At 43.4% G+C, this 16,523-nt stretch overlaps 1 protein-coding gene across 1 annotated transcript; it reads left to right on the forward strand.

The window, feature by feature from the left end:
* The first annotated feature begins 8,333 nt into the window (after positions 1-8,333).
* Positions 8,334-12,000, forward strand: LOC101781004. The gene is made up of 4 exons (XM_004974936.3): positions 8,334-8,477; positions 8,689-9,114; positions 10,818-11,597; positions 11,696-12,000. The coding sequence occupies exons 1-4, from the start codon at positions 8,466-8,468 to the stop codon at positions 11,795-11,797; spliced, it is 1,320 nt and encodes a 439-aa protein (XP_004974993.1). The 5' UTR covers positions 8,334-8,465; the 3' UTR covers positions 11,798-12,000.
* The last annotated feature ends 4,523 nt before the right edge of the window (positions 12,001-16,523 follow it).

The following is a 16,523-nucleotide window of genomic DNA, read 5'->3' on the forward strand; positions in this document are numbered from 1 at the left end:
CGTCCCACACAAGGAACCCTGATCCACCCCATCTAAATAATCACCAACACCAGTTGTTTATTATCACTTTTCCAAAATCCCAATCCACACTCACACCAACACATTTTATCTTTTATAAAACCATTGCATTTGTAAAATGAGTAGTAATGATGTTGAATAACTAGTTTCTAAGTGTATTCATATCAAGGTAATCGCTAGATGGAGCGTATCATGTCTAGCAAAAAATCCTAAGTCATCAAGGTATAATCAAGATATATCAATTCAAGGAGTGGCTATCCAACCGGGTTTTAACTAGATAAAGTAGTAAAATAATATGAGCATATATATTACTAGATGCAATTTATAAAAGGGCTTCTACGAGTTGTGTTTGAAAACTAGGATAAATATGACCAAAAGGGAATATGTTGGACGTGCCGTCTTCAAAGCCTTCAGGCAGCTCCTACTCGCGGTACGGGGCTTCTGGCTCTGGCTCGTGGTCTTGGCTTTTGCACTCCAGCTCGCGGTACTAGCCTCCAAACTGGTTCTCCTCTTTGATCACTCCATTAGCTACGGCAACAATGGCACAAAAGACAAACAAACACAAACAAGCACAAACATAAAATAAAATGAGCTCAAATGGAGATCAAAATATGAGGGATAGATAACATATGTTTTTAGAAGAATTTAGGAAAAATAATCATGTGAATTGGAGTTGAGACGGATGAGATATTATAGTTATAAGTTTGGCTGTTTAATTAATTCTGAAAATGGATTAACATAAATCTAATGGGTTTAACGGGCCTAATTGCACATGAATGGCCTGGTGATGTTTTTGGGCTCACATGGTGAGTACATGGGTTTGATTAATGTTTTTGGCCTGCGAAGGAAATAACGGAGACGGGGAGAGAGAGTCAGAGAGACACGGAGAGAGGACGACGTTGTTCGTCAGGCGGCGCCGCCATGTCCATGGACATGGGCTTGCTGGAGTTGGGTTCAGGTCCTCCATTTCCAGATCTGAGGACATGGGAAGAGAGAGGAGGATGAGGGTATTCAATTCTGGGGGTTCTTGGCCGGGGTGAGGGGGTGGAATGAGGTCGGCCACGGGCGGCCACGGATGCGGCTCTGGAGTTCTTAGGGAGCTCAGTGTAGGCAAGGACATGGAGGGTCGTTGCTTGGGGAAGGTAGAGGAGGGTGTGGCAGTGCTCACTGATGAACTAATTGAGCTATGGTGGCTTATCATCGGAGATTGATGAGGGTGAGCTTTCTCTGTGCGAAAGCGGAGGACGAAGAAATTGAAGCAAGGAGGGAGATGAGTGGCGGAGCTGGGTGGCTCGGCGAGCTCGGGATGACGACGGAGAGCTTGTGGTGGTGACTTTTATAGTCTACGAGGGTGGAGCTGTGCCAGTGGCTCAACCATCACCATGAATGGCGATGCTGCGGCCTGGCAGCAGCTTGCAAGCGTCGGCTTGCGATGATGGTGGCACGGAGATGACGGTGCGTGCAAACGGAGTAAAGGCGCGGCGCAGGCGATGGGATGGTAGGAGCAGAGGATGGTGGAGCATAGCAGGGAGGGCAGCAACTTGCCCCGGTCGTTGGTCTCGGTGTTGGGCAGCGGCGTGTGCGAGCTTGGCGGGTTTTCTACGAGTGGAGCGAGTAGGGGCGAGCTTGTTTGGTGCGTGGTAGCAGCGAGCGGTCATGTCACGGGGTCAAGCTGTCGCTTGAGCAGAGTGAGGGTGAGCGCAATGAGGGGGTCCGGCATGAGAAGCTTGTACGCAAAGCTTCGGCTTTTGCTCCGCTCGTGTCGCGCATGTGAGAGCTATGCGGGTTTCGGTATTGCGGCAGTGTGCATGTGAGGAGAAGGGGATGGTGTGCATGGCAAGGGGCTTGCGTCACAAGCCTGGCATGAGATGCTTGCGAGCGAAGCTCGTCTCTGTTTTGTGCGTGCACAGACAGGAAGTATGAGTGATAGAGGTTAGAAGGAGAAGATTGATTAACAGGTTGTTGGGTTAGGGAGAATAGAGAGAGAAGGAAGTTAATTGGCTGCACTAATGGAAACGAAGATTAAGCTAGGGATGGATTTTAGATGAAAAAAAGGAATTTAGCTCGAGAATAGTTTTGTACTATTTTGAAATTAGATTTTTAAATAGGTTTTGAATTTTTTGAATTCAAGTGATTTTTAGATTTGAATTTTCGGGCTGTTACAACCTACCCCACTTAAAATGAATCTCGTCCTTGAGATTCGGTTGGTTCCGAAATAGATGGGGAAACTCTTTTCTTAGAGCATCTACTTGCTCTCAGGTAGCTTCTGCTTCACTGTGTCGGCTCCATTGCACACGACATAACTTGACTGTTGAATTTCTGGGTTGCTTTGTAACCGTGTCAGGAATCTTGATAGGTAATTCCTGGTACCTAAGGTCATCTTGTAAATCTATAGCATTAGTGGACACTTGTTATTCTAGTACTCTCAAGCATTTCTTTAGTTGGGAGACATGGAATACCGGGTGTATATCCGATATTTCTTCAGGCAACAGAATGCGGTATGCTACGGCTCCGATCCTTTGTAGCACTTGATAAGGTTCAATATAGCGGGGGTGCTAGCTTTCCTCGAACTTGAAATCTCCGAGTCCCTTGGATTGGAGAGACCTTAAGATAAACATAATTTCCAACTTCAAAACTTAATTCTCGTCTTTGCTTGTCTGAATAACTCTTTTGGCGGGATTGAACTGCTTTTAACTTTTCTTAATTTTAGCCACACGGTCTTCTACCTCTTTTATGATAGTTGGTCCGATTAGGGTATGCTCTCCTACTATTGACCATGTCAGAGGAGTTCTACACTTTTTTTCATAAGGAGACTCAAATGGTGACATGTCTAAGCTAGCCTAATAATTGTTATTATAAGAGAATTCTGCATAGGATAGACTTTTCTCCCAATCTTTACCATAGGTAAGCACACATGCTCTCAACTTATCCTTGATGATTTGATTTACTGTTTCTATCTGACCATCAGTTTGGGGGTGATAGGCTGAACTAAAATCTAACTTAGTTCCAATTAACTTATGTAAACTTTTCCAAAATTTAGAGGTGAATTGAGTTACTCGATCGAAACAATTTTGCTAGGCACTCCATGTAGCTTCACTATATTGTCGATGTAGAGTTGTGCCAACTTCTCCCCACCAAAGCAGGTGCGTACTGGTATAAAGTGAGCGACCTTGGTGAATCGGTCCACTATTACCCATATAGAGTCATTTCCTTTCTTTGTCCTAGGTAACCCATTGACAAATTGCATGCCTATTTCATCCCACTTCCATACTGGGATAGGTAATGGTTGAAGTAAACCAGCTGGTTTTTGATGTTCCAGTTTTAATCTTTGACAGACATCACATTGGGCTACCAATTGTGCCATGTCAGCTTTCATACCATTCCACCAATATTTTTCTTTTAGATCCATGTACATCTTGGTGGCTCCAGGGTGAATGGAATATGCTAAATTATGGGCTTCATCCATTATAATATGTCGGAATTTTCCTTCCTTTGGTACACAAATCTGATTTTTATACCACAAGGTTCCTTTCTCATCCACTCGAAAAGCTAAGGATTTGTTTTCTCCAGTTTGGTTATGAATCTTCATTTATTCTTGATCCTTTTTCTGAGACTGTCTTCTTTGCTCCTCTAGTGTTGGTTGCACACTCATTTTGTAGTTGTGGGGTTGACGGATTATATGCAAATTTAGTTTTGTCATTTCTGCTTGCAGATGAGCATTCTTAGACACCCAAGTCTTGGCCCTGTGATTTTCTGCTTAAGGCATCAGCTACCACATTAGCTTTTCCTAGGTGATAATGAATTTCCAAGTTGTAATCCTTGATCAGCTCTAACCACCTTCTTTGTCTTAGGTTCAGGTCTAGCTGGTTGAAGATGTACTTCATACTCTTATGATCAGTATAGATCTCACACTTATTACCAATTAAGTAGTGTCTCCAAATCTTGAGAGCATGTACTATGGCTGCTAATTCCAAATCATGCGTAGGGTAGTTTTGTTCATGGGGTTTGAGCTGCCAAGAGGCATAGGCTACTACCTTTCCATCTTGCATCAAAACACATCCTAAACCTTGTCTTGAGGCATCACAATATATGAAAAAATCCCTTTGGATATCTGGTAAGATTAATATTGGTGCAGTTGTCAATCTTTTCTTCAGTTCTTGGAAACTCTTCTCACAAGACTCTCTCCAAGTAAATTTATTTATCCTTTCAGTGTGTTTCTATCATATGTCTTGCTATCTTGGAAAATCCTTCAATAAATCTTCTATAATATCTGGCTAATTCAAGAAAGCTTCTAATCTCACTCACATTAGTAGGTTGCTGCCAATTAGAGACTGTTCTACCTTTTTAGGATCAACTGATACTCCTTCCGTGATCAAGATGTGGCCAAAAAAGGCTACCTTTTCAAGGCCAGATTCACACTTGCTGAATTTGGCATATAGCTTATGTGTTCTTAATTTTTCCAGAACCACTCTTAGGTGATGCTCATGTTCTTGGGCACTTTTGGAGTAGATGAGTATGTCGTCAATAAATACTACGACAAATTTATCTAACTCCTCCATGAACACTTTATTTATGAGATTCATGAAATATGCAGGGCATTGGTTAATTCAAAAGATATCACTGTAACTCATATTGTCCATATCTTTGTAACAAAGGCTGGCTTTGGGGTGTCACTTTCCTTGATCTTGAGTTGGTGATATTCTGATCTCAGGTCAATCATGGAGAAATATTTAGCTCCTTTTAGCTAATCAAATAAATCATCTATTTTGGGTAATGGATATTTGTTCTTGATGGTTACATCATTCAAAGACCTATAGTCCACACACATTCTCAAGCTTCAATCCTTCTTCTTTACAAAGAGAACTGGTGATCCCCATGGAGATGAGCGGGGTCTGATGAATCCTTTCTTCTGAAGTTCTCTTAACTATCCCTTTAGCTCAGCAAGTTCTACTGCAGCCATCTGATAGGGTCTCTTGGGTATGGGAGGTTCTAGGGATAAGGTCAATGATGAACTCCATGTCTCTATCTAGTGGCATTCCAGGCAACTCATCCAAGAATACATCTGGATATTCGCTCACTACAGGAACTTCCTCTATGGTCTTAGCTTCCAAATTATAAACCATTGGATGTGACATAGTTCCCTGAGTGTGGCAAGTTACGGGTACACCTTCACTGCTGGTTAGGTATACTACCTTGGCTGCACATCCTATGAGGCTATTGTGTTGGCTTAACCAATCCATTCCAAGGATCACATCGATTCCTTTGGACTTAAGTACCACTAGGTCTACTAGAAAATCTACCCCACTTAAAATAATCCTTACCCTTGAACAACCTAGTTGACACTTGATGTCACCTCTAGGCGTTCGGGTTATTAGGGGTAACTTTAGTAGTATCGTAGATATTTTATATTTTTCCACAAAACTTGATGATATGAATGAATGTGATGCTCCAGAATCAAATAATACTAGTGCAAGAACCAAACTTACTAGGAACTCACCAAGCACTACTCCTTGTGCATTCTGGCTTCCTGGGTGTTGATGTGGTTGACATGGGTTCTCCCAAAGGATTGCGGAGGCTGCCTCATTTGCTGATTGTTGTTGACATTGATATTGTTGGTGGTGTTGTTGTTGCGAATAGGGACATGCTTAGCTCCTGACATAGCTAGCCTTGGTCCATTCACAGTGTTGAAGAAGGTGGATGCATCTGGCTTGTTTGCATAGGGATAATTTGCTATGAAGTGTCCAGTCTCACAACAGTTGAAACAAGCCCTGCTGTTGTTAGTGACTTATCCAGTGCTATTCTGCTGAGTCTTAACATTGCTTTGAATCTTGTAGGAAGGATTAGGCTGGTAAGAAGCTGATGCTTGAGTCCTATAATGCATCGGAGCTTCAGTCTTTTGTCTAGAGTAGCTAAAATTCTTCTGCTTCTGGAACCTATCTTGCTGACGAGCCTTTTGTTCCATAAACTTGCATTTGTTGTCTTTATTTTCTTCTACCTTAGCTTTTTCTGTTGCAATGGCCATGTTCATTAGAGTGTTGAAGTTAGGATAGATATGAGGGGTCATTAAGGTGCAAGTTCAGCATTTAGACCCTTCTTGAACATGTCTTGCTTCTTCTCATCAGTATTGACTTCTTTGGTTGCATAGCAAGATAACTCAACAAAATGGAATGTGTATTCTTCCACTATCTTGGTTCCTTGCTGCAGTTTGTGAAGCTCTTTGGCCTTGCGCTTCGTGGTTGCTGCCGAAATATGGTATTGATGAAATTCTTCTACAAATTCTTCCCATGTGATGGTATTTGCATCATCTACTGCTGCACAGTAGTTCTCCCACCAAGCAAGGGTTGTTCCTGTGAGTTGGTGAGCTGCTAAGAGAACTCGGTCATATGTGCTCAACCAAGTCATTCTTCAGTCGGCAATGCATATCTTGATCTCGAATGCCTTCTTCTATCTCTAGTACTCTGTAAAATTCATGAATGGGTCCACGACCAAATCCAGATAATGGTGCAGTTGAGATCTGGTCATAAATTCATGAATGGGTCCATGTCCAAATCCAAATAATGGTGCAGTTGAGATTTGGTCATATTCGTTGTTATAGTCATGATTGTAACATACTGTGTAAGTATCCCTTTCATTCTCCTCAATCTTGTTATGTAATATAACACATGCATACATGATGTCAGCAAGTGTTCGCATTTGCCACATATGTGCTGAGTCACGTAAAATGGCAACGCGAGCTTGCAAAACCCCAAATGCTCGTTCAACATCTTTCGGTGCTCCTTCTTGATGTTCAGCATACAATTTATCTTTTTCACATTGAGGCAAGGGGATCGTTTTCACAAATGTTGCCCACTCAGGATAGATACCATCTGCCAAGTAGTACCCCATATTGTACTCAGTTCCATTGACCATGATTTGAACTTCTAGAGCTCTTCCTTGCAGTACTTCAATGAATAGAGGTGATCCATTTAGGATGTTGATGTCATTGTTTGATCTGGGTGTACCAAAAAATGCATGTCTTTTCTTTGTCAGCTTCAGCTTGTGCTAGTGCAGCATCAGCCATTTTCTCAGCAACAATAGTTTTCCGCAACTGGAGTTCATTGAATAGATGTATACTTTCTTCTATGAAATTGCTCCCATCTTAATTTTGTGACTTGGCTTTTCCTTTGTTTTTCTTTTCAGCTTTGGCAGCCTTTTGACCTTGAGGTGACAGTCTTCATCATCAGCACCATTAATTTCTTAAGTTGAAGAAGTATAAGTGCCTGATTCATTCAGCCTAACTCTTTTCTACATCTCCTGAATTGGGTGAGATCGTCTACTCCATTTCGGTTGGTCCTTTACTGCTCTCCACCAATGTTCAAATGGAAAGGCTCATCTCTTTTTGGTAACCGTTTTCTAATTTACACGAACCTTGTCCATGAGTTGATCTTCAGATTGACCGCTGGAATATGTGCTGCAGATATCGTGGTACACTCACCTGTTCACTTTGTTCGCTTAAACTCCTGAGCAAAATTTAGGCTCGATTTACTCCCCAGACTATTTCAGTTGGCCCAATTTTCCACCTAATGAGTTTTTTTCTTTTTGTTTCTCCATGTATGAGTTTAATTTTAAATTCAAATTTTGTGAGAAGATACAAAACATCATGCTTACGTTAAAAATTATTATAAGAATTTTTCATGATTATTTCCATAGGTTAGGAACATTTAATATGAAATTGATCTTAGATCTACAAAACTGTATTTTTCTAACATAGGCATCATGTTATAAGTCAACTAAAAAAATCTAAAATTAAAACATAACTTTTACGTGAAGAAACAAAAAAGAGAAATATAATTAGGGGTAGATTGGACCAACTGAAATTGTTCGTGGGAGTAAAGTGAGCCTAAATTTTGTTCGGAGTTAAGCGGACAAAGTGGATTGGCGAGAGAAGTAAAATAATTTTTTTGTTATGTAGAAGAGCAAAAATGATCTATTAAGTTAAAACGGAGGGAGTAGCTTTTATGTCGTGGATGTATGTTAACCTCAGTAGAAAAATATGACCCAGCAGAGCAAATCCACCTTGTACATCCAGGTCGTCGCTGTTCACACAGAGAGCAAGACTGATGTCGTGAATCATGTTCGGCGGAGCCATGCACATCACGGGTTCGGTTGTCCTGTTCCATCGGTGAGATGCAATGGCGCGTGCAGCCTTACACACATGAATAATGTCAGGCCCGAACTAACATACGTTGGAGATGGTCGTAGCGTATCAACGTGAGACACACATGCTGCCGACGGTCCTAGTGTGTACTTATTAGACCATCCGATCGACGAACATCCAATGCATCTATATAAATGTACATTGCCTTGAGAATTCATGTGGCACTGAGCACAGAGAACCGTAGTTTCAATTTCCAACAACCCATACCTAGCACATCTTTATTCGAGTCCAGCTAGTATTCAAGCCAGAGATGGACGGACAGGTGAGGTTACATGGGAAGTTCAATTCGTCTGCGTATGCTAATTCCATACAGTCCCTAGGACCCAAAGTAGTTACTACAGTTTAATTTTCTGATATGATCCAATATGATAGGTGCAGTTTTTTTTGAATTTCTCAAAAGTTCATTTCTAGTGTACTAACTACAATATATGTTCTGTTATGAACTGAATACATGGATGTCCTGTTCTGTGAAGGCCGTGCCATCCGTGATGCAACTGAGCACGTTCACAAAGGTCACATCGATACCCAGGGAGAAGAGCTACAGAGAGTTCCCGGTGATGGTGCGTGTCAAGGCGCCAGAAATGACCGTGCACCAGCACTCCCCGGTCGATATCGTCGCGGTGATCGACGTCAGCTGGAGCATGGGCTGGGATGACAAATACGGAAAGGAACCCAACGACAGGTTGATCCTTGTGAAGAAGGCAATGGCCAAAGTGATCAAGAATCTTGCTGGCGCACAAAACCGTCTTGCCGTTGTAGCATTCGACCACGAAATTAAAAAGAGTACGGAACTTTTGGAAATGAATGACAAAGGCCAGCAAAGTGCCTTAGAGACGGTGAATGGGCTGACACCCTTTGGCCGGACGACCTTTTCCATTGGCTTGAAGGAGGCCGCCAAGGTAACTTATTAGACTGAGAATTTTTTTCTTGTGAAGGATTGTCCAGTAATTTACAGTATTATTTTCTCCAATCACAAATAGAACTCTATCTAGGCCTAAAGTATCTAAAATATTTGATCTTGAACATCGATATCTAAAATATTATACATGTTGACAATGATAGGTTGACATATTCACAAAGGATTCTTTCGTAGAATATACAAGTGTTTTTATTTTTATTCCTACTCTATTCCTAACGCTGCTAGGTTTAAATTCTGCCCCTAAAACGAAGTTTGTGTCCGTAGTAGATGTTCATGTCAGCTCTCAAAACTACGATAAATTTTCATTTGTAACATTAATTAACCAGATATGTGTATATCTAAAACTTTAGTTCATAGATTATAAACCTTAACAACAAGTGCAAATTAGATAATAAATCTCATCCACAGGCTTTTCTTCACCCCCTGATCAAAATCAGTAGGTCAAGATAATAAAATTTTCACAATGACTATTCACAATATTTTTGGTCAGAAAGAATTAAAGAGACAAAGATTAGACACAATATCTAAGAAAAGAAACACATAGGAAGCTGTGGCAGAACCACCCAAATTAACCTAGCTAAAGTGCTCTTAACTTCGCCTCACATGCGAATCAACACTTTAATCAAGTTAACCCCGGTAGTCTGTCGGATTAAACCCGATAAACCACTTAACTTGGATCGCCACAAAGCATACTCACTCGAAGGTGAGTTCAGAGATCACAACATTCCAGTTGAATTAAACATATATCTCACTTTAATTTATTACAGAAAAGACAAACCAAACGAGATCATCATGGGGTGACCAGGCTTAGGTGGGCTACTAAACTATGTTGGTATGATAGTTACACGCAATCCAAACATTGTTGTCAAAATATTTGAAACTTCGTACATAATTCATTTTTCCATACAAATTCTTACTAAAATATTCACTGGAGTTAGCAGACAGCCTTAATATCTGCATAATTTGCTATCTACTCCCTCTGTTCCAAATTGTATGTTCGTTTTGACTTTTCTAGATTCATAGATATTATTATGCATCTAGATACATAAAAGAGCTAAAATGACTTATAATTTGGAACGGAGGGAGTAACATATTTTAAAAATTTCAACACCGAATGAAAAGTTGAGGGCCATTTAATGTTGTCATACATGATCACTGAAGTTTGTAACAAACAGCAACAGGAGTTGCAACTCAGGGTACCTTAATTGCTACTGTAGCAGAAAACAAACAAAAAAAATAAAACGTGGTATATTTTTTCTTGAAAAACCTTAGCAACTTAGCAATATTGTTACGAATAGTAGCATAGCCTACGATGACACAAACTACTGGTAAATAATGGCGAGATGATGTGAGAACATGGTAGTTGACCAAGCATGGTTTGGTGATAGAAGAATATGGAACCAGTTAATCTTTATCCCGGTAAAAGGAAATGGGAGAGTGACAGCACATGTTTTGTTGCGCGAGATATTGCATCTTAGTGCTGCCGGATAGGAAGGCACTGCTTATCAATTGATTTTAACGGAAAACTTTCCATGAGCACTTAACTTTTTCTTTCCCTGTGTAAAATCATAAATTTGTGTCAAATTACAAGAAAAATGATACATGGGGTAGTCACTCAATCCTCTATTCAAAATTAAGACTACTTTTAGTTTGAAAATTCTTCTAATGCACGGTTACATGCAGATCCTAGATAAGCGCGCTGCAAGGGAGAAGGACCGTTTAGCCTTCATCATCTTCCTCTCCGACGGAGATGACCCAGAGTTCACAAAGGAAGACATCCCACCCGCGTACCCAATCCACGCTTTTGGTTTCTCAGCAGATCACGATCCCAAAGCGTTGCAAGACATGGCCAACCTGACCATGGGAAGCTACACACCTATCAACAAAGACCTCGAGAAGATCACCGAGAAGCTGGATCAACTTTCGGAAAAGCTCGTCTCCATCGTCGCCGTTAACACGGTCATCCACCTCAAGACAATGCATAGTGGGGTGTTTCTCTCGAAGATAGAGTCATCCTCGGCCAATGACGCAGTAGTTAGTTACAAGAGCCGCCTCGCTGACGGCAAGCAGTCCGGTGAGATAATCGTTGGTGATGTCTCCTCTGGAAAAGAGATGGAGTTCACCGTCTATCTGGACGTGCCGGAATGCCAAGGAAACTGTACCGACGGCGCGATGGAGCTGTTGACGGTCGGAGGCGTATATAAACAGAGTTGGGATCAGAAGCAGGTAGAGCTCAGCAAGTCCGTCTTGACCGTCGAGAGGCCGGCTAGCTGCAAGGAGCTTGACTGGATTGAGCAGCGGGTCGAGTACTGGTGCAAGGTTAAGCTGGATCTTTCGGCAATGTATGACAAGGTGTGCGGCGGCAATGGCGACGAGAGCAACTGCCAATGCCAAGACCTGCAGGCCCTCCGGGAAACGTCGCTGGAGGCTATCAACCAAGCGATGCGCAACGACATATACACGGTAAGTTTATTTTAAATCTGGCCCTCAGAAGTCATTGCCTTCTTCTCACATCGATCTCCCAGTTATCTGAAACCCTGCACGATCATGCATGTGTGAAGGCCACCCTGCACGCCATCAAGCTCAGGCACTGTGGTGGCGCGGTGGCGGCAGAGACCGAGAAGTCTCCTTTGGAGCCGGTGCAGCCTGCCAAGGCAGTTTAGTAATAGAATGCTTCACATTATCACAAACGTGGTGATGGACGGACATGCAAGCGGGTTCATACCTGTATATGATAGTTTGGGATGTTCTCTGTAAGGGCTACTGTAGTTTTGTTGATGAGAATAATGTCCGAACTCTGAGCACATGAAAAACGCGTTGTGACTGCACGTGTGACAATTATTCACTGACAAAGTCGCTTTCTACATTTGTCCTACTCGTGTTTTTATTCAACGGAAGATCCTATCGTAGGAAAATACAAGCACAGGAGTCACAGGTCACATGATTTTCGAGCATAATATAATACACGCGTGCGAGGTTCATGGGATTCGATCCCACGACCTCTAGCCTCGCGCGAGCCTTCCTTAATATCTCACCTACACAGCACATGTAATAAAGCTAGATATTCTTTCCTTTTGAAGTATCCCATGGAGAGGCTTTTAGTACCGGGTCGTAATACTACCTGGTACTAAAAGGTCGCTTGTAATACTAAAAGGCTGGCCTCCAGCGACCCTCAAATTTGAACCCGGTGCTAATATTAGTACCGGGTCAAAAAGTGACCGGTACTCAGGTATAGGATGAATGTGGAGCTTTCAAGTAGTGCAGGATTATCTGTTTGATCAACGGATTAACCGACTCGGATGTGAAAGTTTTTATTGAAACGCTGAAAGAGGTTCTGGAACAAAATGAGTACACAACCAGAATATCCGATGGGTTACAAATTAAATGTATCGAACAAACAAACGTATAGATGGCTTGAAGAGAAGAAAGAAAAGGCCACGTACTGGAAGATACTATTTTACGAAAATACAAGCATCGGAGTAATCATAAGAGAATTACACGGAAAACATGTTGGTTGGACTTGAAGTGAAATAGGGTGACAAGAACATTCGATAAGGCATTGGAAAAACCGGCCCGTTGGAGCTTCGGACACTAGTGGACCAATGGCTATTTTAGATAAAGAGGAGTACGAGATGATCCGATGCTATTTTGATAGCTGGAGTGTGCTTAAATCACTTTATTTGCAAGATACATTAAGAACAAATCCATCCACCAAAGTGCTAAAGTGATCATTCAAGGCCATTAGCACATGATTAGGCATAGAGAGTGAGAGCAATGCTTTTACATTTCATAGGGAATCTTCCTTTAAATTTTACATTTTATATTTAATGTCTTTACTTTTTTACAGAAGTTCTTGTTATGCGATTGGCTCTATGATCCAAAACTCTTCGTGGGAGTCATAGGTTAAGGTTTTATATTTGCCTAATTCACACCCTCCCCCTCTTAGGTTACATGAGCACGGAGTTGTCTCACATGAAGGAACGGATGATCAACCTATTTTTATGGAATTGCATTTACAAATATAGAAAATGTGTATGCCCAGTAAGTCCAGAGCATAAAAGTTGTTGCCTCATACCCACTGGAAAAGTACTTTGACTTACATCATTAATGGAGGAAACCTCATCTATGCCGGTGTTAAAACCTCATCTGTTCCGGGTTTAGGTCTACCATAACAAATCTAGCACTAATGGTGTGATCTTTCTGTGCCAGATAATTAGCTAGCAATGGTCATACGCATCGGCCGGACAGTATAGACGACACAGATCATTACTAATGTTGGTAGTTTGTTACCATATCATTACTAGTGCTAATTTTGGGCAGGGAAGTAGAAAGCTTGATTATAGCATACAAAAAGAAACCACAAATCATTGCATTGATCATCATACATATTTGTTCGGGGAAAATATTAACGACCTCCTAAAACCCATTAAAGCAACAATCATAAAGGTCCAGGCTCACCTAAGGTAATGAATATTGCCGTCGGCCTAGCATGGGAGGGGAGAGCCCCGCTCCGCCTCGCCCGACCTGGTGTCCCGGGGTCGGACACTCCCGACCCCTTGATGGCTAGACGCCGCCTCGCCCGACCAACGGACCCAGGGTCGGGGCGCCCGACCCCTCATCGCAAGACTCCGCCTCGCCCGACCTAGGGCGCAGGGGGTCGGACTCACCCGGGCCTACCAGACAAGTATCCGCCTCGGGCGCGGATCTCGTGGGCCCCCCTGTCGATCTCGCCATAAATGCGCCGCGGCTCTGGTGCGCAGAAAGGCGCCCGCGCCCCCGACGCGACCCGCCACAAGTACCCATGCACTACCGCACGGCACAGGCTACAGTGGTCACGGCTCTCCCCGATTCGCTACAAGGCACTCATGGCCTGCGCCGCCCGGAACAGGAGGAAGCCCCGCCCGTCCTCATGCCCCGCGCATCCGGCGATAGGGACGCGATGTCCATATTCCACGGGCCATCAGCGAGATGGCAGGATCAGCCGCCTTTCCCGACGGGCACAGGTGCCACGACCGAACACCATCATCATGCCTGGCGGCAATAGCCACTAAGGAAATCGTCGACAGGACTCAACGGCAGCCGCCCTCTTCCGGCGGACGCGCCGGCAGGAGCCGAAGGCCAGAGAGGACGCCGGCGGCCTGGGGACTTGGTCCCTCCCCTTATGTTGCATTTTACTTGACTTAGTTTATCTCTTTTACTTCTCCTCTCACCCGGTGTCACTTGTAACCCCGATGGCCTCCTTGCGCTATAAAAGGAGAACCGGGGGCCCTAAGACAGGGGAGAGACTCTTAGGCCATCAGAACATGCACACACACTCTCCTTTAGAGCATCGGTGCACACCCAAGAGACTTGGGACCAGCTCCCTCTCTCGCCCAGCTGTACCCCCTACTACAGACCCCGCGTGGGTAACATGAGCAGCACCTCATACTGGACGTAGGGCTTTCCCTTGCCCGAACCAGTCTAAACCCCGTGTCTCCCACGACACCATCCGAAGCCTTACGCGCATAAAAGAAATTCACTAGTCTTAGTCTTGATCCGCTAATCTTGACAACGACAATATTAGTACTATATCATTGTTATAAGCGAGTTGCACACACAACGCATGCACGTTCTATATGAAAGTGAAATCATTTGTGCTAGATGTTCATAGAAACTACAAGTTCTCAATCATAATGTTTTGGTACCCAGTACTCATGTGTCCAGATCATCGTCGTAACCAGATAAGGTAGTTCAAGGTACTTAATCATCACAACAATGTACAAAGTCACTATGACAAGGTAATTCAAGATCATAACATAACAATGTACAAAGTCCTATAAGACATCAACATCAGAGTGCAATAATATTCAAAATCCACTACTGTTTGATAAGTGCACATAACATAAGATTAATAAGTCCACATAAACGGACTAAAATAAACAAGTCCAGAAAGCTTAAGTTCAAATTTCCACATGAATTTTAGGACCTTTTTGAAATTTGCAATGAACAAGTAGGAAGTGTAGCCAGGAGAGGATGGCGAATATCTTTTCAGAGATGGTTGGATGAAAGTGCTCAGAATAAGTTCAGACAATTGAGAGACATGATTACTGCATGCCCTCAGTCAGATGAAAAAGACAATCCTATATGGATTTGGGAAAGGTCAGGAGTGTTCTCTGTAAAATCAATGTATGCCCATCTGTGTAGTTCTGACACAGAGCTACCTAATAAGAGAATCTGGAAGGGGAAAATCCCTCTGAAAATAAAAGTCTTTATGTGGTTAAATCAGAAAAACGCTATTCTAAGAAAAGATAATTAATCTGATCAAAAGGAAATGGCAGGGTGATAAAAGATGCAGTTTTTGTTCTGCTGATGAAACTGTTGAACACCTTTTCTTCGATTGTTCCATAGCTAGATATGTCTGGAGCCTCATAGCAATGATTATAAATGCCCCATGTAGGACAACTTCCTTTGAACAGTTCTGGTTATGGGTCGGAGGGTATATGCCTCATGTGAAACTGATCCATATAGTGGGTCTGGCAGCAGTGTGCCGGGCTTTATGGAAGTCCAGGAATTCTGTTTGTTTTGACAAAAAAGCATATTAAATTTCCTACAGAGATTGTTTGTTTAGCTGCTTCTTTCATGATGTACTGGGCAGGTTTGCAGAAGCAGGAGGACAAGGTATCTCTGGAGATGGGAGCAGAAGCAATGAAGGAGACGCCGCTCTTTCATCCACAAGAAGCTCCGGTAAATGACACAGGAACAGTTCTGCTGCAATAGGAGAAGAAAAAGAGGCGAGCTGGCTGTCCTACTAGGCTAAAAGCTTAGGAGTAAATGAGCACTTTCTGTGTTGTAGAAATGGTTATCTGAAACTAGGCAGGAGGTGCACATGGGCTTTTGTCATCGTAACCCTCCCTCCAGTGAGTAGTCCCTCCAGGGGCACTCGGCGAAGTCCGAAAAACACTCGGCAAAGCGTTTGCCGAGTGTAACACTCGGCATATGACACACGGCAAAAAATCTACCGGCAAACGTTGATTCGCCAAGTGTTTTGTGTCGGGCACTCGGCAAACACTTCGCCAAGTGCCAAAAAACACTCGGCAACCAATTTTTCAAAAAAAATAAAAAAACATCCGGCCGCCGCCACCACCACCGCCACCACACACTGCACCACCGGCCGCCGCCACCACCACCGCCACCACACTGTGCACACACCACCGCCGCCACGCACCCCCTCCCCGCCGGATCCGGGGAAGAAGAATGGCGCCAGATCCGGGGAAGAAGAAGGGCGCCAGATCCGGGGAAGAAGGGCGCCCGGGTCGGGGAAGAAGGGGAGGGAGGGGCACCAGATCCGGCCACCACGCCCCGCCCCCACTGGCCGCCATGACCGCCGCCCGCCTCGACCCGTTCCCCGTC

The sequence above is a fragment of the Setaria italica genome, chromosome VII (genome assembly GCF_000263155.2).
Source record: "Setaria italica strain Yugu1 chromosome VII, Setaria_italica_v2.0, whole genome shotgun sequence".
Taxonomy (NCBI): domain Eukaryota; kingdom Viridiplantae; phylum Streptophyta; class Magnoliopsida; order Poales; family Poaceae; genus Setaria; species Setaria italica.